We start from the raw sequence: 24,308 nt of genomic DNA, 5'->3' as shown, positions 1-24,308 counted from the left end.
TCCCATAGTAATGGAGGAGGATAAATCTGGTAGTTGTCCTGACTCCCATAGTAATGGAGGAGGATAAATCTGGTAGTTGTCCTGACTACCATAGTAATGAAGGAGGATAAATCTGGTAGTTGTCCTGACTACCATAGTAATGAAGGAGGATAAATCTGGTAGTTGTCCTGACTACCAAAGTAATGGAGGAAAATTAATCTGGTAGTTGTCCTGACTCCCATAGTAATGAAGGAGGATAAATCTGGTAGTTGTCCTGACTACCATAGTAATGAAGGAGGATAAATCTGGTAGTTGTCCTGACTCCCATAGTAATGGAGGAGGATAAATCTGGTAGTTGTCCTGACTCCCATAGTAATGGAGGAGGATAAATCTGGTAGTTGTCCTGACTCCCATAGTAATGGAGGAGGATAAATCTGGTAGTTGTCCTGACTCCCATAGTAATGAAGGAAGATACATCTGGTAGTTGTCCTGACTCCCATAGTAATGGAGGAGGATACATCTGGTAGTTGTCCTGACTACCATAGTAATGGAGGAGGATAAATCTGGTAGTTGTCCTGACTCCCATAGTAATGAAGGAGGATAAATCTGGTAGTTGTCCCAACTCTCATAGTAATGAAGGAGGATACATCTGGTAGTGGTCCTGCTATTGATGTAAAATATTACTAGGTCTTTAAGAGTTTATTCAGAAGATAACAACTCTATAAATGTTATTTTGTGGTTCCCCGACTCTTTTGTTAATTACATTTACATGATTAGCTCAATCAGGTAATATTAATTACGGATCAATTATTTTATAGAATAGCATGTCATATCACTTAATCCGGCATAGCCAAAGACATGACAGTGGTCCTAACTCTCGTAGTAATGAAGGATAATGAATCTGGTAGTTTTCCTAACTCCCAAAGAAACAAATGACGATAGATCTGGTAGTTGTCTATGGGTAACTCCCATAGTACTGAAGGAGGATACATCTGGTAGTTGTCCTGACTACCGTAGTAATGAAGGAGGATTAATCTGGTAGTTGTTCTAACACCCATAGTAATGAAGGAAGGTAAATATTGTTGTATGGTTGTTGCCCTAACTCTCATATTAATGAAGGCCTCTCCATTGGCATTCCCTCAACCCCAGTTTATTTTATTTAAAGAAATGAAAATCAAATGCTCCTTGTGAGTTGTGTATTCAACACCGTATGATGTTTGTTGACTTTATTTACCCTATACTGATAGTATACACTGACTGTACAATACATCAGGAACGTCTGCTCTTTCCAATGACAGACTGACCAGGTGAATCCAAGTGAAATCCACCCCTTATTGATGTCACTTGTTAAATCCACTAAATCAGTGTAGAAGAAGGGTAGGAGACAGGTTAAAAAAATATTTTTAAGCCTTGAGGCAATTGAGACATGGATTGTGTAAGTGTGCCATTCAAAGGGTGAATTGTCAATACAAAATATTTAAGTGCCTTTGAACATGGTATAGTAGTCGGTGCCAGGCTCCCCTGTTCGTGTCAAGAACTGCAATGCTGCTGGTGATTTCATGCTCAACAGTTTCCCGTGTGTATCAAGAATGGGCTACCATCCAAAGGAAATCCAGGCAACTTGACACTACTGTGGGAAACATTGGAGTCAACATGGGCCAGCATCCCTGTGGAACGCTTTCGACACCTTGTATAGACCATGCCCCGACGAATTGAGGCTGTTCTGGGGGCAAAAGGGGGTGCAACTCAATATTAGGAAGGTGTTCCTAATGTTTTCTATAATCAGTGTACGTTGTCTATGGAAAGTAACACTGTACATGCATTTTTTCACAAAAAGTATTTTTAATGGCGAGACAATCAATCCACTCCATTCAGCAGAAGTACATCTTCAGCTGTTGAGAAAGTGTTGTTCAAAAAAATTATGCAAAAACAAAGCTGATTACTTTAATCGATGATCTCAAGACGCTGCTCTTTACTCTGAGGTCTATGCATATTGTGATTAAGATACACACAACGCTGTTTTTTGCTATATTCAAGTGTAAAAGCCTGTTATATCACACCTAGAAAGAAACAGAATAGGTTCGTGTTTAGCCAGTCCCTATAAAATACATTACATAACGTTCGGAGTGATAATTTATGTTTCAGATTCCCCCTAATCCACCCCTTACAACAAACAGACTTAGAGTATGTTCTCATTATTTGCTCTGCTATAACCCTGTTCACAATCTATAACAACAATACTGTGAGCTAGATTAATAGGGTGAACTGTGACCTATCTATAACAACAATATTGTGAGCTAGATTAATAGGGTGAACTGTGACCTATCTATAACAACAATACTGTGAGCTAGATTAATAGGGTGAACTGTGACCCATCTATAACAACAATACTGTGAGCTAGATTAATAGGGTGAACTGTGGCCCATCTATAACAACAATATTGTGAGCTAGATTAATAGGGTGAACTGTGATCTTCAGTATCGATTCTTCAATACCTTCATTTTCAATTGCACTACTAGAGAAAATTGTGTACCTTTACATAAATCCAAGCACCGTTACAGCTGATATTTCTTGTACTGGGGTGATAATGATGTTGTAGAGTACATCACAGGAGAGCACATTGTCCAAGGAGGAGAGCACATTGTCCAAGGAGGAGAGTACATTGTCCAAGGAGAGCACATTGTCCATGGAGGAGAGCACATTGTCCAAGGAGGAGAGCACATTGTCCAAGGTGGAGAGCACATTGTCCAAGGTGGAGAGCACATTGTTTGAGGAGAGCTTCTCATCTGGCCAGGATAACTAGTGCTTCTCTTGAGTTGACAGATATGGATAAGGCATCTTAAGAAAGGTCAGCTTGTTTTTGATACACTACAACCAATCCCAATTCGCTCCTACCCCTTCCCCTTGGCTGTAACCTTTTGAAATTGACAATTATTTGAATGACTATTTCATTGGCAAAGTTGACAAACTCATGCCCAAAACAAACTGTGAGCCATCATATTTATGGTTGAAAAATTGTTATCCATCAATAATGAGAAATCACCTGGCATTGACAAATTAGATGGAAAGCTACTGAGGATGGTAGCTGACTCTATAGCCACTCCTATCTGTCATATCTTTAGTCTGAGCCTGGAGAAAAGTGTTTGTCCTCAGGTCTGGAGGGAAGCCAAAGTCATTCCGCTACCCAAGAATGGTAAATCAGTCTTTACTGGTTCTAACAGCTGACTAATAAGCTTTCTGCCAGCTCTTAGCAAACTTCAGGAAAAAATGGTGTTTGACCAAATACAATGCTATTTCTCTGTAATCTAATTAACAACAGAGAAGGGCACTCAACATGTACTGCACTGACACAAATGACTGATGATTGGCTGAAAGAAATTGATAATAAAAAGATGGTGGGAGCTGTATTGTTAGACTTCAGAACAACCTTTAATATTATTGACCATAGCCTGTTGTTGGATAAACGTATGTGTTATGGCTTTACATTCTTTACCATAGGATGTAAAGCCATAACACATATTTGGTGCAAATCATTCCGTAAGTTCTAGACCTCAGCTGAATCTGGTAATGAATGATGTGGCTGTTGAACAAGTTGAGGAGACTAAACTTCTCGGTGTCGCCCTAGATTATAAATTGTCATGGTCAAGACATATTGATTCAATTGTTGTAAAGATGGGGAGAGGTCTGTCTGTGATAAAGAGATGCTCAGAATTTTTAACATCACAGTCAACCAAAAGCCCAGTTTTATCTAATCTTTTGACTATTGCCCGGTGATATGGTCAAGTGCTGCAAAGAAGAACCTAGAAAAGTTGCAGCTGGCCCCTGCAGCACGTCTTGCCCTTCAATGTACTCTGAGGGCAATTGTCTACAGTATGCACGTCAGTCTCTCTTTGCTCAAAATAGAGGAGAGATTGACTGCATCAATTCTTGTTTTTGTCAGAAATATTAATGTGTTGAAAATTCTAAATTGTCTGCATAATCAACGTACATATAGCTCTGACAGAAATACTTACCCCACCAGACATGCCACCAGGGGTCTCTTCACAGTTCCCAGGTCCAGAACAAATTAAAGGAAACGTACAGTATTATATAGAGCCACGATTGCATGGAACTCTCTTCCCTCTCATATTGCTAAAGTGAACCGCAAACTTGATATCAAAAAACAAATAAAGCAACACCTCTCCCCCATGTGACCTACTTGTTGTGTGTATGTACTGACATGTATGTGTAACTGATCGATGCACACACACACACACACACACACACACACACACACACACACACACACACACACACACACACACACACACACACACACACACACACACACACACACACACACACACACATTATTATTCTTAAGTTTTATTAAATGTGTCCTTAGTTGTAGTTTATATTTAAGTCTGTAATGTCACTAACCACGTTTCCATCCACAGTTTTTATGCGGATAAAGTCATACCGTACAAAAAACAATCATGACAGCTGTGAAGGAAACAGGATGTTTCAGTACAATTTTATAAACGCCAACAGATCATTTGTTTGTTCGACATGGTGGGATCTTTTTGTGTCTGTACAATTAATTAGGCAAGAAATGGCAGTGGAAACACCTTTATGAGCAAATGTATCAAAGTAAACTTGAAGTCATGCGATGATATGGTGTGTGATCCTCCCACTACAACTCGGGAAACCATGCAGTTTATTAGGCTACAGATGAAATATGTTATGATGAACTTCACAGGGTGCTGAAAGTGCAAAGTGATCTTGTTGCTCCTTTCCAATAACTATCGAGGGTCCTTTTCTGGTGTCATGATGATCGATTTGACAAATAAAAATATTCTTGCTCTTATCCATAATAATCTTATCATTTTTTACTACCTGCACAGCCTACCCGCACTGTATCTGTGAGTTGTTGGCTAGAACACACTGCCAAGACCAGAGTAGGCACATTAACGCAACAGTGTTAGTAGTAAGTAAAGTTAAAAATGCGATGGAAACACATTGAACTTAAAAAATGTATTCTGTACATAAAAGCTTATGTGAAAAAGTAAATTGTCATCACGCACTGATTTTTATCGGCAACAAGTCTATTTGGTGGAAACACACCTCTGGTGGGAAAATGCGCATGTTTTCTTTATGCGGATTCTAGAATATTTGCATGAAAATCTGTCCTCAATGGGATGGAAACCTAGCTAGTGTTCATATTTTTAGATGTATGTAAATTATAGTATTTTTGTCTGTAATGTATTTTTTCGTTGTGTATCAGACCCCAGGTAGACTAGATGTCACCATTGGTGTCGGCTAATGGGGATCCTTATGACATCAAATCAAATAACCCTTTGATGTTTGCAGACCTGTAAGGTGTAAACGATAGGATGTTGCCTCCCCCATTACGCTGCTCATAGTTATCCAGAACCCTTAGAAATGCAGACATGGAAGAGTTAGGGCCAAGGGGAAGAGTTAGGGAGCAAACTAGCACCAACTGAGAGAGTCTGCTGAGAAAAGGGGGTGTAGGCCAAGCAGGGTCTTGCTATACGCTCCATCCAGGTTTGGCTGAATCCTAACAGGCTATACTTACTGGGGGATGAATTAAACCTCACCGCACTGGCTTCTAGTCACATCGGTGACTCATGATCTTTCTTTATTCCACTAACTCCTTGTATCTTTATATTCCACACAGCTCAGGCAGGCTTGGCTGCTCAGGAACAGTTTGGAGCACCAGATGCAGCAGCAGCTCGCGTTCAAACAGGTTAATATTCAAGGTCCACTAACACCCATCAATACCCATTGCCCTTTGTTGCCAATGTAGCTGGCAAAAGAGGAGACGATACCGTATGTCCTCCCCTGTTCTTTCCCAGTTCCAGCCTCTCTCCTAGGGGCTGTATGGCGGGGGCTTCTCATCGGGTGGGCAGTAAGGTGGAGAGTAGCACGGGGGGACCAGGGAGGACCACATGTGGCTGGCCCCCGACTGGGACTCATCAGACAGGCCAGAAGAGTCTGGGAACATCATACTGGAGCCCTGAAGAGACATGAGCCGGGGTTGAAACAAGACAGGCGACTTGAGTTTGTACAGTACTCATCCTATGGTCAAGCAGTGAGGACAGAATCATAACACCATTGACATAAACTCGTGATCTCCTCAAGAGTTTGAGCTACCCACACATAGTTTAAATGAATCTTCAGTCCTAATGAATTATTCCTGTTAGTTGTGGCTTTCTCGGGGCTAATGAATGATGGGTATTAGTAGTTTATTACCTGCAGGTCGTAGGCAGTATAGGGTGGCAGGTAGGGGGCATTGCTGTAGTAGCAGTTGAAGGAGGAGGTGCTGGGAGCTGGAAGCTCTGTGGAGACAGGGGCTGCTGGGAGGGGCTCTGACTCACACGAGTCAGGGGTCAGCATGGGCGTCTGTCCAAAACACATACAGATAGAATGAGCAATACTGATACCTGTGGTTCATGGTGTGCACACACACTCTCACGCACACACGCGCACACACACAACAATGATTGACGAAGGGCCACGCTAAGGGTCACACTAAGGGCCGAGGTGCTAAGTTTTCATCTTGAGCAAACCCTAAGTAAATCAAATGCCTAAAATGCCTAATTAACATCATTCAACCTTTTAAGAATGGTTCGTTTCTGCCTACCGGGTTACTATCTTATACCATGTCTGCTCCTCCATCTCTGGGTCAGTGTCTTATATCATGTCTCCTCCTCCATCTCTGGGTCAGTGTCTTATATCATGTCTCCTCCTCCATCTCCGGGTCAGTGTCTTATATCATGTCTCCTCCTCCATCTCCGGGTCAGTGTCTTATATCATGTCTGCTCCTCCATCTCTGGGTCAGTGTCTTATATCATGTCTCCTCCTCCATCTCTGGGTCAGTGTCTTATATCATGTCTCCTCCTCCATCTCTGGGTCAGTGTCTTATATCATGTCTCCTCCTCCATCTCTGGGTCAGTGTCTTATATCATGTCTCCTCCTCCATCTCCGGGTCAGTGTCTTATATCATGTTTGTTCCTCCATCTCTGGGTCAGTGTCTTATATCATGTCTGCTCCTCCATCTCTGGGTCAGTGTCTTATACCATGTCTGCTCCTCCATCTCTGGGTCAGTGTCTTATATCATGTCTCCTCCTCCATCTCTGGGTCAGTGTCTTATATCATGTCTGCTCCTCCATCTCTGAGTCAGTGTCTTATATCATGTCTCCTCCTCCATCTCCGGGTCAGTGTCTTATATCATGTCTGCTCCTCCATCTCTGGGTCAGTGTCTTATATCATGTCTCCTCCTCCATCTCCGGGTCAGTGTCTTATATCATGTCTGCTCCTCCATCTCCGGGTCAGTGTCTTATATCATGTCTCCTCCTCCATCTCTGGGTCAGTGTCTTATATCATGTCTCCTTCTCCATCTCTGGGTCAGTGTCTTCTATCATGTCTCCTCCTCCATCTCTGGGTCAGTGTCTTATATCATGTCTCCTCCTCCATCTCTGGGTCAGTGTCTTATATCATGTCTCCTCCTCCATCTCTGGGTCAGTGTCTTATATCATGTCTCCTCCTCCATCTCTGGGTCAGTGTCTTATATCATGTCTCCTCCTCCATCTCTGGGTCAGTGTCTTATATCATGTCTCCTCCTCCATCTCCGGGTCAGTGTCTTATATCATGTTTGTTCCTCCATCTCTGGGTCAGTGTCTTATATCATGTCTGCTCCTCCATCTCTGGGTCAGTGTCTTATACCATGTCTGCTCCTCCATCTCTGGGTCAGTGTCTTATATCATGTCTCCTCCTCCATCTCTGGGTCAGTGTCTTATATCATGTCTCCTCCTCCATCTCCGGGTCAGTGTCTTATATCATGTCTGCTCCTCCATCTCTGGGTCAGTGTCTTATATCATGTCTCCTCCTCCATCTCCGGGTCAGTGTCTTATATCATGTCTCCTCCTCCATCTCTGGGTCAGTGTCTTATATCATGTCTCCTTCTCCATCTCTGGGTCAGTGTCTTCTATCATGTCTCCTCCTCCATCTCTGGGTCAGTGTCTTATATCATGTCTCCTCCTCCATCTCTGGGTCAGTGTCTTATATCATGTCTCCTCCTCCATCTCCGGGTCAGTGTCTTATATCATGTTTGTTCCTCCATCTCTGGGTCAGTGTCTTATATCATGTCTCCTCCTCCATCTCCGGGTCAGTGTCTTATATCATGTCTGCTCCTCCATCTCTGGGTCAGTGTCTTATATCATGTCTCCTCCTCCATCTCCGGGTCAGTGTCTTATATCATGTCTGCTCCTCCATCTCCGGGTCAGTGTCTTATATCATGTCTCCTCCTCCATCTCTGGGTCAGTGTCTTATATCATGTCTCCTCCTCCATCTCTGGGTCAGTGTCTTATATCATGTCTCCTCCTCCATCTCTGGGTCAGTGTCTTATATCATGTCTCCTCCTCCATCTCTGGGTCAGTGTCTTATATCATGTCTCCTCCTCCATCTCCGGGTCAGTGTCTTATATCATGTTTGGTCCTCCATCTCTGGGTCAGTGTCTTATATCATGTCTGCTCCTCCATCTCTGGGTCAGTGTCTTATACCATGTCTGCTCCTCCATCTCTGGGTCAGTGTCTTATATCATGTCTCCTCCTCCATCTCTGGGTCAGTGTCTTATGTCATGTCTCCTCCTCCATCTCTGGGTCAGTGTCTTATATCATGTCTCCTCCTCCATCTCCGGGTCAGTGTCTTATATCATGTCTGCTCCTCCATCTCTGGGTCAGTGTCTTATATCATGTCTCCTCCTCCATCTCCGGGTCAGTGTCTTATATCATGTCTGCTCCTCCATCTCCGGGTCGGTGTCTTATATCATGTCTCCTCCTCCATCTCTGGGTCAGTGTCTTATATCATGTCTCCTCCTCCATCTCTGGGTCAGTGTCTTATATCATGTCTGCTCCTCCATCTCTGGGTCAGTGTCTTATATCATGTCTGCTCCTCCATATCTCTGGGTCAGTGTCTTATATCATGTCTGCTCCTCCATCTCTGGGTCAGTGTCTTATATCATGTCTCCTCCTCCATCTCCGGGTCAGTGTCTTATATCATGTCTCCTCCTCCATCTCTGGGTCAGTGTCTTATATCATGTCTCCTCCTCCATCTCTGGGTCAGTGTCTTATATCATGTCTCCTCCTCCATCTCTGGGTCAGTGTCTTATATCATGTCTCCTCCTCCATCTCTGGGTCAGTGTCTTATATCATGTCTGCTCCTCCATCTCCGGGTCAGTGTCTTATACCATGTCTGCTCCTCCATCTCTGGGTCAGTGTCTTATACCATGTCTGCTCCTCCATCTCTGGGTCAGTGTCTTATATCATGTCTGCATCTCCATCTCTGGGTCAAATAAATCCAATAAATCCATTTAAATTGATTCAGCTTGAGGTTTGCACATTTGGGACTATTCCATTGCTTCCATTATACCGCGTTAAACTCAATCAATCGCAGCTCAAGTATTTCAAACTATTTGACATAACTAGGTAGGGGCGACAGGTAGCCTGGCGAAAGGTTGCTGGATCGAATTCCCGAGCTGACAAGGCAAAAATCTGTCGTTAACACACTGTTCCCCAGGCGCCGTGGATTTCGATTAAGGCATCCGTCCTCACCTCTCTGATTCAGAGGGGTTGGGTTAAATGCGGAAGACACAGTTCAGTTGAATGCATTCAGTTGTACAACTGACTAGGTATCCCCCTTTCTTTCTTGAACTAAGTACACTATATACGTCCCAGGGTCATATTCATTAGGCACCAAACGGAAGAAAGCGGACTAAAACTGGTAGGGAATACCTGAACTAGTCCAATAAGAACCACTTTCTTTAGGTTTCTGTTGAAAAACACTTTAACACTTAATGCAAGGATGAGCCCTAAATAATACAACCCAGATATGTCCTGCTGTTCATCTCACCATGTCCTTGAAGCCTCCCAGCACGGCGGCGGTGATGATGCCCAGGAAAAGAGCGATGATGTTGAGGATGGTGACGGACCACAGCAGGTGATAAAGGTGTACCACATCCTCACAGCTCCCCACCTCCGTGTACTCGTGGTAGCCCCCCATCAGCTCCACACGGCTGGGCCAGTGTGTGGGAGAGGTGGGTGTACGAGATCAGGAAGGACAAAGAGTAAATACATACAGAAGTAAGTAAGAACCACCTACTTGAGACGCAAGGCTACAGAGAAAAGTGTCATTTGTACCACATTCACTGTCTATTTAATTATTTGATAGAAAATGACAACAGAATATTAATACATGAACATAAGTTGGCATTTGGCTGTCAAATGGAGCAGAAATGGAGGAACTAGCTACAACTACTAGAGAGTAAGAGCTGGGGGACAGGTAGGTGGATTGGTCTTCATGCAGGAGTGATACACTCATTCCCATGGTCTTCATACACTCATTCCCATGGTGTGTTCCAAGCAAGAATACTTCTACACAGCTACTGTTAAAATCAACCACAACAACAGAAAATGGGTTGTTAATGAGTCTCAAGGGGCTAAAAGAAAGGGACCTACTTCCAAATCATGGACGTTTTCCTAAACTTTTTCAAAACATCTTTATTCGCATGTCCCAAAAGAGGATGTTCTCTGAAACATAAGCCCAAAAAAGTTTTTACAATTTCATTTTTCCACCGGTGCTGACCTTACAGCAACAAAAAATACACTAAAACAGCACAAGGGTAAATACATGAGGTAAACAAGGAAATAATCAAACTAAGAAAACAATCAAATTGAGATGAGTTAAGCTGCCTCACAGACTGCAAGATAATATCAAAATAATCCTGTGATGACAGAAGTTGGTGAAAGAGGCTTGGGAAACTCACTTGCCACAGTTGTAGAGGTCACAGCAGTAGCAGGTATTAGATTTCACACGTAGGTTACAGGTTGCACGGGATGCTGTCTGGCAGTGAACCTAGATTTCACACAGGTAGTCACTGTTATCACACAGTAAAGCATATGGATCATGCTCTCTATATTGGGAAACTGATGGATTTTCAACTCTAAGGCAATGTTTAAACCACTTTAAGGCAACTTTTTAACTTTAAGGCAACATATAAACAACTTCAAGGCAACCTTTCAACAAAGTGGTGATATGAGTGTGCACTTACGTCCTCATAATCCACAGAAGATTTTGAATTGGCGTAGAAATCACAGCGGCCAGCATAGTAAGGTCTAAGGTCCTGGGGCGTAACAAAACATACAAACATTTCATCCTACTGTTTAGGTTTTACACATCACTAGAGAAGAAACAACAACATCAACCACACCAGCAGGATACACTGCAACAACACTAGATTAAAATTAATTTATGTATTTTAATTACTCTATATGTAAGTAACCAGTATGTAATTAATACTTTCTCATGGAAAATACAGAAAAGGTACAAAAACAATGATATAATTAAGCAATAAAGCACGAGGGGGTGTGGTATATAGCCAGTATACCATGGCTAAGGGCTGTTCTTAAGCACAATGCAACGCGGAGTGCCTGTACACAGCCCTTAGTCGTGGTATATCGGCCATATATCACAAACCCCCGAGGTGCCTTATTGCTATTATAAACTGGTTACCAACGTAATTAGAGGAGTAAAAATAAATGTTTTGGGCATACCCGTGGTATAAGGTCTGATATACCATGACTGTCAGCCAATCAGCATTCAGGGCTTGAACCACACAGTTGATAATTGAAAATAATTGACAATGGTCATATTATATATGAAATCAGTTACTAGTGTGGTTACTGTGTAATAACACCAAAACATTGATATTCCATATGACTGCATGTTAACTGCATTAGAGCTTGGCTTATTGCCTCTGCTTGGTACTGCTACTCACTATGTGTCTGGCTGCAAACACCCCGTCCACAATGGCACAGCAGAAGGCAGCCACCACTCCAAAACTGATGAACACAATGGACGCCACCAGCTGTAAGAGAAACAAAGAGTGAGGAGAGAAACAAAGAGTTATCCACTCAGACCTTAGTCTTATTACCTTCCATTGGAAAGTCACCTCAGGGGAAATATTCTCATTCCATGAATAAATTATTGTGTTTGTTGTTCTGCATCTAATGTTGGACATGATGTATTATCCACTACATGATGTATTATCTACTACATGATGTATCATCTACTACATGATGTATTATCTACTACATTATAATTCCTGAGAAGCCAGTGTTTGGAGGATATATTGGCATGGGTGTATATCCTCCAAACACCAGCTTTGAGGGCATTATCACTTTTACGGGTTACCAACATATTCAAATAATGATTGACATATTTTCATGAAAAACGTTATTTTGATAAGTTTATTCATATTATTTCATCCTGCCACAAGATATAGTCTCGACACAAATCTAGGATTGCTACCCTAGCTATGGACGCGACCCAGTCGTTCTAAATGTTCCATTGCCATACTGACTGGCAACATTCTTATCCCTTGCCTGCTAGCTAGCCAACTACAGCTAACTTACAGTCACGTCAAAAAGTGCAGCCAGAATAATGGCAAAGAAGCTGCATTTGCATTTGTTTAAGCTGTTTTCTAGTGACATTTATTTGGATACATCCATAACAATGAGGTAATGAGGCGAGATTTCGCCTGGCATAGAAAATGTGCTCACTTGTCAGGACACTGTTGTTCAGAGGAGCTAGCCAACAACACAGCTAACACAATCACTTCAAACTGAAGCTGGAAAGACTGCAAACTAGTTGCACTTTGTTTCGTTTGACCTTTTTTCAATTGACATTTATTTGTGGTATATGGCCAACATACCATGGCTAAGGCCTGTATCCAGGCACTCCGTGTTGCGTCGTTCTAAGAACAACCCTTAGCCGTGGCCATATACCACACCCCCTCACACCTTATTGCTTAAATGTATCTATTACATTATGTATTATCTACCACATGATGTATTATCTACTACAGTATTCAAATCAAATCGTATTTGTCACGTGCGCCGAATACAACAGGTGTAGTAGACCTTACAGTGAAATGCTGAATACAACAGGTGTAGTAGACCTTACAGTGAAATGCTGAATACAACAGGTGTAGTAGACCTTACAGTGAAATGCTGAATACAACAGGTGTAGTAGACCTTACAGTGAAATGCTGAATACAACAGGTGTAGTAGACCTTACAGTGAAATGCTGAATACAACAGGTGTAGTAGACCTTACAGTGAAATGCTGAATACAACAGGTGTAGTAGACCTTACAGTGAAATGCTGAATACAACAGCTGTAGTAGACCTTACAGTGAAATGCTGAATACAACAGGTGTAGTAGACCTTACAGTGAAATGCTGAATACAACAGCTGTAGTAGACCTTACAGTGAAATGCTGAATACAACAGGTGTAGTAGACCTTACAGTGAAATGCTGAATACAACAGGTGTAGTAGACCTTACAGTGAAATGCTGAATACAACAGGTGTAGTAGACCTTACAGTGAAATGCTGAATACAACAGGTGTAGTAGACCTTACAGTGAAATGCTTACTTACAGGCTCTAACCAATAGTGCAAAAAAGGTATTAGGTGAACAATGGGTAAGTAAAGAAATAAAACAACAGTAAAAAGACAGGCTTTATACAGTAGCGAGGCTATAAAAGTAGCGAGGCTATATACAAACACCGGTTTGTTAGGCTGATTGAGGTAGTATGTACATGTAGATATGGTTAAAGTGACTATGCATATACGATGAACAGAGAGTTGCAGTAGCGTAAAAGAGGGGTTGGTGGGTGGCGGGTGGCGGGACACAATACAGATAGCCCGGTTAGCCAATGTGCGGGAGCACTGGTTGGTAGGCCCAATTGAGGTAGTATGTACATGAATGTATAGTTAAAGTGACTATGCATATATGATAAACAGAGGGTAGCAGCTGCGTAAAAAGAGGGGTTGGGGGGAGGCACACAATGCAAATAGTCCAGGTAGCCATTTGATTACCTGTTCAGGAGTCTTATGGCTTGGGGGTAAAAACTGTTGAGAAGCCTTTTTGTCCTAGACTTGGCACTCCGGTACCGCTTGCCATGCAGTAGTAGAGAGAACAGTCTATGACTGGGGTGGCTGGGGTCTTTGACAATTTTTAGGGCCTTCCTCTGACACCGCCTGGTGTAGAGGTCCTGGATGGCAGGCAGCTTAGCCCCAGTGATGTACTGGGCCATACGCACTACCCTCTGTAGTACCTTGCGGTCAGAGGCCGAGCAATTGCCGTACCAGGCAGTGATGCTCTCAATGTTGGATGCTCTCGATGATCTACTACATTATGTATTATCTACTACAGTATTATCTATTACATGACGTATTATCTACTATATTATTATCTACTACATCATGCATTATCTACTACATTATGTATTATCTACTACATTATGAATGATCTACTACAGTATGTATTATCTATTACATTACCGTATGCATTATCTACTACAGTATGTATTATCTATTACATTATGTATTATCTACTACATGATGTATTATCTACTACAGTATGTATTATCTATTACATTATGTATTATCTACTACATTATGTATTATTTACTATATTATTAATGATCTACTATATTATGAATGATCTACTACATTATGCATTATCTACTACAGTATGTATTATCTACTACAGTGTTATCTACTACATTATGTATCATCTACTGCATTATGTATTATCTACTACATTATGTATTATCTACTACATTATTATCTACTACAGTATTATCTACTACATTATGTATCATCTACTGCAATATGTATTATCTACTACATTATGTATTATCTACTACAATATTATCTACTACAGTATTATCTACTACATGATGTATCATCTACTGCATTATGTATTATCTACTACATTATGTATTATCTACTACAATATTATCTACTACAGTACTATCTACTACATTATGTATCATCTACTGCAATATGGATTATCTACTACATTATGTATTATCTACTACAATATTATCTACTACAGTATTATCTACTACATTATGTATCATCTACTGCAATATGTATTATCTACTACATTATGTATTATCTACTACAATATTATCTACTACAGTATTATCTACTACATTATGTATCATCTACAACATTTTGTATTATCTACTATATTATGTATTATCTACTACAATATTATCTACTACAGTATTATCTACTACAGTATTATCTACTACAATATTATCTACTACAGTATTATTTTCCACCATAATTTGCAAATAAATTCATTAAAAATCCTACAATGTGATTTTTTTTCTCATTTTGTCTGTCATAGTTGAAGTGTACCTTGGTGTACAATTGGTGGCTGACTAAATACTTTTTTGCCCCACTGTATGAGTGTGTGAGGACGCGTGTAAACCAAGTCACTGAGAATGCAACATTGGGTGCGTGAGTATGAATGTTCTCGGTGAGGAGAGGGGGTGGGGGTGTATATTGGGAGTGGGCACAGGACAACTGTGATAGAGTGCTCTGACTGTCACCTCGGTCCAGCGGTGCCCGCCTCACGTGGCACAGTGCCCAGCTCTTTTCAGGCACCGCTACCCTCACCCTCAAGTCCTTTTACTGCTCAAAGAAAGACAGCATGTATTCAATGACACATCACCCCACCCTTTCTACAACACTCTACAGCCCTCCCTGGGAGGAGAGGAGAGGAAGGAAGCAGTAGCCAGGGACAACACACATTCAAAAGCGACCAGCAACTGTAGGGACTTGGGTCTGAGCCAAGATTCATTTCATGGGAATATATTCCATTTATGTTTGGCAACATCAACAACAACAATATTTCCACATTTTGACATCATGTATACATGTGTGGATGGTGCCGGATATATCCATATGTTGTCCACTGTATTATGTATCAGCTCCACTGTATTATGTGGGAGGAATGCACTAGGGTGGCAACAACTCCACTGTATTATGTGGGAGGAATGCACTAGGGTGGCAACAGCTCCACTGTATTATGTGGGAGGAATGCACTAGGGTGGCAACAGCTCCACTGTATTATGTGGGAGGAATGCACTAGGGTGGCAACAGCTCCACTGTATTATGTGGGAGGAATGCACTAGGGTGGCAACAGCTCCACTGTATTATGTGGGAGGAATGCACTAGGGTGGCAACAGCTCCACTGTATTATGTGGGAGGAATGCACTAGAGTGGCAACAGCTCCACTGTATTATGTGGGATGAATGCACTAGAGTGGCAACAGCTCCACTGTATTATGTGGGAGGAATGCACTAGGGTGGCAACAGCTCCACTGTATTATGTGAGAGGAATGCACTAGGGTGGCAACAGCTCCATTGTATTATATGGGAGGAATGCACTAGGGTGGCAACAACTCCACTGTATTATGTGGGAGGAATGCACTAGGGTGGCAACAGCTCCACTGTATTATGTGGGAGGAATGCACTAGGGTGGATACAACTACACTGTATTATGTGGGAGGAATGCACTAGGGTGGCAACAGCTCCACTGTATAACGTGGGAGGAATGCACTAGGGTGGCAACAACTCCACTGTATTATGTGGGAGGAATGCACTAGGGTGGCAACAGCTCCAATGTATTATGTGGGAGGAATGCACTAGGGTGGCAACAGCTCCACTGTATTATGTGGGAGGAATGCACTAGGGTGGCAACAGCTCCACTGTATTATGTGAGAGGAATGCACTAGGGTGGCAACAACTCCATTGTATTATATGGGAGGAATGCACTAGGGTGGCAACAACTCCACTGTATTATGTGGGAGGAATGCACTAGGGTGGCAACAGCTCCACTGTATTATGTGGGAGGAATGCACTAGGGTGGCAACAGCTCCACTGTATTATGTGGGAGGAATGCACTAGGGTGGCAACAGCTCCACTGTATTATGTGGGAGGAATGCACTAGGGTGGCAACAGCTCCACTGTATTATGTGGGAGGAATGCACTAGGGTGGCAACAGCTCCACTGTATTATGTGGGAGGAATGCACTAGGGTGGCAACAGCTCCACTGTATTATGTGGGAGGAATGCACTAGGGTGGCAACAGCTCCACTGTGTTATGTGGGAGGAATGCACTAGGGAGGCAACAACTCCACTGTATTATGTGGGAGGAATGCACTAGGGTGGCAACAACTCCATTGTATTATGTGGGAGGAATGCACTAGGGTGGCAACAGCTCCACTGTATTATGTGGGAGGAATGCACTATGGTGGCAACAGCTCCACTGTATAACGTGGGAGGAATGCACTAGGGTGGCAACAGCTCCACTGTATTATGTGGGAGGAATGCACTAGGGTGGCAACAGCTCCACTGTATTATGTGGGAGGAATGCACTAGGGTGGCAACAGCTCCACTGTATTATGTGGGAGGAATGCACTAGGATGGCAACAGCTCCACTGTATTATGCGGGAGGAATGCACTAGGGTGCTTTGGATGTAAGTTGTTTACTGCTAATTGCTCCTCATCCAGCCCGTCTGTAGTTTCTGTGCGTTAAGGCTGTCATGCTACACACTCATTATTTATTTTGGGAGCTATGGAGAGTGGCTATGCCCCTGGCAACACCCTTCATCTGCAGTTCCTTCTGTACATTCCTGCGTGGACATCTGTCCTCCTCCTCTTACACATATCTATTTCTGGGTGCATCTCACAAGAAGCGCTAGGAGCTATTTTCTGATAGCCACGCTAAAACCCCCGTGAGCCAACTGTGTCATTCTGCTAGAGAAGGTAGCTGTGGTTGTGTGCCCATGCCACATGAAGACCGCAATTTGGATGTAGTCTATGTCAAGTGAATGCAGCTTAAAGAATTGGATTGGGTTATTGGTGGTGTATGTCTGCAGAGAGATATAGAGCCGTGGCATAGAAACTGATACGGAAGTGCAGGCGTAATATAATTCCTCTTACCATCTGCCTCTTGTTTTCTATCAGATGGGCTCCGATGATTCCCAGAAAGGAGCCAAAGCTCAGCTGAAAAAAGAGCAGACTGTTGATAGGGCGCCAGTGGAACTGGAATAAATAGGAAATTCATTTGAATCAGCAATTACAACACAACACTGATTCCCTGAGGATCAGGAAATGGCCTTTCCATTCGGTTCACCCAAATTACCTTTCCCCAGAAATAATCAAATGGCCCTGTTCAAATACTGTACAAATGCATCCTCCCTTCCTTGTTTCCTTGAGGTAAGTCAAAATCTATAAATGATTGCATTAGTGTCCAAGATCACCACCTTATTACTTTCATCAATCAAACAAATTCAGATCTGTGATTACTTCATGGAAGTAATCACAGGTCTGTAACAGTTTACCCACCTTTTGCTGAAAAAGGCATTGAAAGTATAGGGTGCGTTACTTTTTTCACCACGATCGGTGATCAGCGTTTACCCACCTATTTTTTACCACAACATCACTGGTAGGAAGGTAAGGAAGGATGCATTTCTGAAGTATTCGAACAGGGCCCATATCTATGATCGTGACATTGATCACTCAGTAAGATACATCTGGTGAAAGTACAGCCAGTCTCAGCTCTATTCACACAAGTTCACAATAACATTTATCTTGATCTATCCTAGCCAATGCTGTTCTTAAATATCTGGCTTATTATTGTATCTGAAATTTGATTCACTGGTATTTCTTCAGAAGAATGACCATAGTTGATTTATTCTTATAGACAGCCTAATCAACATCCACTGTCACGCCCTGACCTGTTTCTTGTGTTTGCCTCCACCCCCTCCAGGTGTCGCTTATTTTCCCCAGTGTATTTATCCTGTTATTCCTGTCTCTCTGTGCCAGATCGTCTTGTATGTGTTTCAAGTCAACCAGCGTGTTTTCCCGTGCTCCTGCTTTCTCTTTTGCTAGTCCTCCCGGTTTTGACCCTTGCCTGTTTTCTGGACTTCATACCCGCCTGCCTGACCATTCTGCCTGCCCTGACCTCGAGCCCACCTGTCACTCTGTACCTCCTGGACTCTGAACTGGTTTTGACCTTTTCCCTGTCCATGACCATTCTCTTGCCTACCCCTTTTGGATTGTCAATAAATATCAAAGACTCTAACCATCTGCCTCCTGTGTCTGCATCTGGGTCTCGCCTTGTGCCTTGATAATCCACACTGAATAGAATAGAACAAAGGACATGTATTTTTACTGTTAGGAAGCTTCTTCTTTAAAAGCATATATTACTTTTTATAATGGCTTAGAATAAGGCTTACAATATATTAGTATAAGCTCTATAGGACCACCACTGTTGCTTTCTTCTGAGGCAGAATGCTGAGGGTTGTATAGATGGGGATTATGAAGCCAATTTATGGATGATGAGTACATGTTTCATCCTCTAATGACAAACATGCTAAATAATGAATGTGGGGGAAATGCCACCCTCTGAGAGACCATCATAAATTATCACTCAAAAGCAGCTAAAAGAGAGCTTACATCAGCCAGAGCATATTACCCTGGATGGTATACTCTTTTCAGAAACACTTCAAGTTAATTAAAGTCTGCAGGCATAACGCGCTTTAGAGTAGAAAATAATAGAGTAGAACAGAATAGAGTATAATAGAATACAATGGTATAGAATAGAGTAGAATAGTAAATCTGTGACGGAATTTCTTGTTTATCACTAATTATTATAATAATAATAATAACAATAACAATAATAATGCTATTATAGAAGCATGTATAAGCATGTATAAAATATGTATAATGTATTATAAGAATCCAGCTTTTAATATGTTATTTTGCTCTGTGTAACAACATTTCAACTTTCTCAAAATGGCTGGTATTTAGTCAGGATCGCGAGGATGATAAGCCATTACAAGAGGGTCATATACTCATGACAAGTCTTGTGATGCATTATAGTGTTACCCTCTTCTCGTTGAGGTATGAAATATCGCTAAGACAGTAAGATGTTAGACTTCTACTTACAATGACTCCAGGGTAGTAGCCACCGACTGTGATGTTCTGTGTCCTGGTGGTGGCTGCCAGTCCAAAGATAAGGATGAGTACAGACACAATAAGCAACATCATAGTGACCATGATGGACTTCCGTTTCCTCTGTTTGAATGATCCTGGAAGACAAACACAGAGTTAGACAATATACCCTCAATATACCTGTATATACCATCAATACACAGTGGTGGAAAAAGTACCTAATTGTCATACTTGAGTAAAAGTAAAGATACCTTAATACAAAATGACTCATGTAAAAGTGAAAGTCACCTAATAAAAACCTACTAAAAGTCTAAAAGTATTTGGTTTTAAATATACTTAAGTATCAAAAGTAAAAGTATAAATCATTTCAAATTCCTTATATTAAGCAAACCAGACAGCACAGTTTTCTTTTTGATTTATTTATGGATAGCTAGGGGCACTCTCCAACACTCAGACATAATTTACAAACAAAGCACCACCTAAAAAAATTCTAATTAACAATAATAGTTGGTACCCTTCCCCAGATCTGTGCCTTGACACAATCCTATCTCGGAGCTCTATGGACAATTCCTTTGACCTCATTACTTTGTTTTTGCTATTACTGTCAAATGTGGGACCTTGTATAGACAGGTGTGTGCCTTTCCAAATCATGTCCAATCAATTGAATTTACCACAGGTGGTGTCCAATCAAGTTGTAGAAACATCTCAAGGATGATCAATGGAAACAGGATGCACTTGACCTCAATTTCGAGTCTCGTAGCAAAGGGTCTGAATACTTACGTAAATAATGTATTTCTGTTTTTTTGTTTTTATACATTTACAAAAATGTCTTTGTCATTATGGGGCTTTGTGTGTACATTGATGAGGAAATGTTTTAATTTAAGCACTTTTAGAATAAGGCTGTAATATAAAAAAATGTGGAAAAATACAAGGGGTCTTAATACTTTCCGAATGCACTGTACCTGTATATACCCTCAATATACCTGTATATACACCTCTATATAACCACAATATACCTGTATATACCTTCAATATACCTCTATATACCCTCAATATACCTGTATACACTGTCAATATACCTCTATATACCATCAATATATCTGTATATACCGCCAATATACCTGTATATACCCTCACTATACCTATATATACCCTCAATACACACTATATATACAAAACTATATGGACACCCTTTCAAATTAGTTGATTCGGCTATTTCAGCCACACCCGTTGCTGACAGATGTATAAATCGAGTACACAAACATGCAATCTCCATAGACAAACATTGGCAGTAGAATGGATTTACTGAAGAGCTCAGTGACTTTCAATGTGGCACCGTCATTGGATGTCACCTTTTCAACAAGTCAGTTTGTCAAATTTCTGCCCTGCTAGAGCTGCCCCCGTCAACTGTAAGTGCTGTTATTGTGACGTAGAAACGTCTAGGAGCAACAACAGCTCAGCTGCGAAGTGGTAGGCCACACAAGCTCGTAGAATGGGACCGCCGAGTGCTGAAGTGCATAGCGCGTAAAAATCGTCTGTCCTCAGTTGCAACATTCACTATCGAGTTCCAAACTGCCTCTGGAAGCAACGTCAGCACAAGAACTGTTCGTCGGGAGCTTCATGAAATGGGGTTCAATGGCCGAGCAGCCGCACACAAGCCTAAGACCACCATGAGCAATACCAAGGGTCGGCTGGAGTGGTTTAAAGCTCGGCGCCATTAGACTCTGGAGCAGTGGAAACGCGTTACCTGGAGTCACACTTCACCATCTGGTAGTCCGACGGACTAATCTGGGTTTGGCGGATGCCAGGAGAACGCTACCTGCCCGAATGCAGTGTCAACTGTAAAGTTTGGTGGTAGAGGAATGATGGTCTGACACTGTTTTTCATGGTACGGGCTAGGCCCCTTAGTTCCAGTGAAGGGAAATATTAATGCTACAGCATACAATACATTCTAGATGCTTCTGTGCTTCCAGCTTAGTGGCAGTTTGAGGAAGGCCCTTTCCTGTTTCAGCATGACAATGCCCTTTGTGTAGCCGATGTGAAATGGCTAGCTAGTTAGCGGTGGTGCGCACTAGTGGCGTTTCAATCGGTGACGTCACTTGCTCTGAGACCTTGAAGTAGTGGTTCCCCTTGCTCTGCAAGAGCCGTGGCTTTTGTGGAGCGATGGGTAACGATGCTTCGAGGGTGACTGTTGACGTGTGCCGAGCGTCCCTGGTTCGGGGCGAGGGGACGGATGTAAAGTCTATACTGTTACATTTGCACAAAGTGACAGAAATGGTTTGTTGAGATTGGTGTGGAAGAACTTGACTGGCCTGCACAGAGCCCTGACCTCAACTCCATCTAACACCTTGGGAATGAATTGGAACGCTGACTGCAAGCCAGGCCTAAAAGCCCAACATCAGTGCCCGACCTCACTAATGCTCTTGTGACTGAATGGAAGACACTCCCAGCAGCAATGTTCCAACATCTAGTGGAAAGCTTTCCCAGAAGTGTGGAGGCTGTTATAGCAGCAAAGGGTCGACCAACTCCATGTTAATGCCCATGATTTTGGAATGAGATGTTTGTTGAGCAGGTATCCACATACTTTTGGTAATGTAGTGTACCTATATATACCCTCAACAAACCTCTATATCGCCTCAATATACCTCTAGATACCCTCAATATACCTGTATATACCCTCAATATACCACCTTTTGGGGATTGTACTAATATAGTTTTTGACAGTACTATTCCTGTGTAAGTCATAATTACACTCCTCTTCAACTGATAGGGCAATAGCAATAGGAGTGTATTATGGTTAGCTGAGTAATAAACCAAGGAACCTAAAGCCTTGATTAAACTAACAATGTCGTTCCCCTTGCTCCATTCCATTCAAAATGCATGCATGTGTAGTTAAAATATATTATCATCTAGACATTGATAATTTGTTTCTCATTATTAACATTATCGATTCAATGTGACGATTCACGGTAGCATACATTTTTGATAATACTGGCTTTATCTAGTATTATTTTGTCTTTAACAACATGATTTGGGGTATTTAGAATGCTATATAGTTAGAGAATTGAACATAACAAGACTATTTAAAGAACTAAATTTCGACAAAAAATGTATGTGTCCTAAGCGCTCGAATTGTCTGATGTCGAATCAGGTGCACGTGTTGTTATAACCATGTAATTAATGAATAATTGCATGGTAATAACATCTTATAGAACTACTTTGTAAGAAACACAAATACGATGTAACGTGCCGTGGGTGTGTGAATGTTGTTGGCAAAGTAACAAATACCTAATCGCTGTATCTAATGCTGCATGGCTGCACCTGCAGTGGCCCGAGCAAAAAGAACAGAAATGTACTGTCTCTATCTAATGTAAACTAACGGCTTTCCCATATTAATCAAGAACTGCCCTGCTTGTGTCAAACACATTTAATTCCCACAGAGTTAGTATTACATCCTATCTATTTATCCTGACAATGTGACAAATTGTACCTTTCTTCAGGATTTTGACAAACCCACAAAAAAGAAAAACAGTCAGCCAGTCCAATGTAACCTACATTAGCCATACTAGCCAGTAGGCTACAGACAAAAATATATCGCACCAAGTAGCCTATCATTTTTGCTGTAACCATGCGGTTGACCTCGCACATACTGTACCTATAGGAGTTTCTGTCAAAATTATTCCGGCTTGTTGATTCTGTACAAGAGGCATTTTCTAATTAACCGCGGGAGCTGAATATAGGCCCAAAATTATGATTCAAGGTTAAAAACTAGACACAAAACAAGCGGAACAAAAACGTGTTTACTGCTAAGAGCTAATGCACGCGTGACATTTGATTGCAGTGGCATTCTCTAATAGCAGACCTCCCCGCGCCACGTCCGTGGCTGTCTCTTTTACATTAGTGTCTATTGACATGTCCACTCTCTACTGTCTTCATCCGTCGTGAACCGCGGAGCGTCAATAGGTGCACAGTTTTACGCATGCACCACGCTTCAGTCACAGTCACACTCAGGACATTAACTAATTTAAATCAGTCCAAAATAATCGTAGGCTTATTTTATCTCAATTTATTAGCTGAACATTTTCATATAGCCTACTTATAGCCAAAATATATATATGTATTTAGTTCCTGCTTTTTTGCATTCGTCTTTATTATTGTTATATACTGTCATTAGAATATAACCGTTATTTTGATCAGACAGGGAGACATTAGCTGATAAAAAGGCTCATAATAAGCAAGAGTGGAGCAAGGGGAACAACTACTTCAAGGTCTCAGAGCAAGTGACGTCACTGATTGAAACGCTATTTAGCGCACACCGCTAACTAAGCTAGCCGTTTCACATCCGTTACATAGGCTAGGAATTTGGAGACGTTCGAGCGCCACCCAATGTCAACATTCAAAATTGTTACCATCAACTGCTATAATCTTCATGGCCTAACCTCTGAGTAATCTA

The 24,308-nt window shown here is 41.8% G+C and overlaps 1 protein-coding gene across 4 annotated transcripts; it reads right to left on the bottom strand.

Moving 5' to 3' along the window:
* Window positions 1–1,801: 1,801 nt before the first annotated feature.
* Window positions 1,802–23,844, bottom strand: tmem255a (transmembrane protein 255A). Of its 4 annotated transcripts, none has more exons than XM_021561469.3 (11): window positions 23,511–23,841; window positions 19,850–19,992; window positions 18,985–19,038; window positions 17,840–17,902; window positions 11,813–11,902; window positions 11,087–11,158; window positions 10,802–10,890; window positions 10,494–10,565; window positions 9,889–10,057; window positions 6,232–6,381; window positions 1,802–5,995 (listed from the first exon to the last, which is right to left on the bottom strand). In XM_021561469.3, exons 1-11 carry the CDS (start codon window positions 23,563–23,565, stop codon window positions 5,849–5,851), a joined length of 1,104 nt encoding a protein of 367 aa, XP_021417144.2. In that variant the 5' UTR covers window positions 23,566–23,841; the 3' UTR covers window positions 1,802–5,848. The 4 variants fall into 4 exon arrangements, with proteins under 4 accessions (XP_021417144.2, XP_021417145.2, XP_021417147.2 ...); XM_021561470.3 differs by having other exon boundaries at window positions 9,889–10,051; XM_021561472.3 differs by lacking the exon at window positions 18,985–19,038 and having other exon boundaries at window positions 9,889–10,051; window positions 23,511–23,844.
* Between the last annotated feature and the right edge of the window lie 464 nt (window positions 23,845–24,308).

Source organism: Oncorhynchus mykiss, chromosome 14, assembly GCF_057628025.1.
Source record: "Oncorhynchus mykiss isolate SJ-2025 chromosome 14, ASM5762802v1, whole genome shotgun sequence".
NCBI classification, from domain to species: domain Eukaryota; kingdom Metazoa; phylum Chordata; class Actinopteri; order Salmoniformes; family Salmonidae; genus Oncorhynchus; species Oncorhynchus mykiss.
Note: the sequence above shows the minus strand (reverse complement) of the source record. Positions and strands in the feature narration are given on the sequence as shown.

Bases quoted from the DNA above. Each gene is read 5' to 3' on its own strand.
- tmem255a (XM_021561469.3), bottom strand. From the start codon at position 23,565: ATGCCTCTTGTACAGAATCAACAAGCCGGAATAATTTTGACAGAAACT. The intron at 11,159-11,812 runs GTGAGTAGCAGT...GTTACGCCCCAG, and splicing joins TGTTTGCAGCCAGACACATA to GACCTTAGACCTTACTATGC. The intron at 5,996-6,231 runs GTAATAAACTAC...ATGTCTCTTCAG, and splicing joins ATACTGCCTACGACCTGCAG to GGCTCCAGTATGATGTTCCC.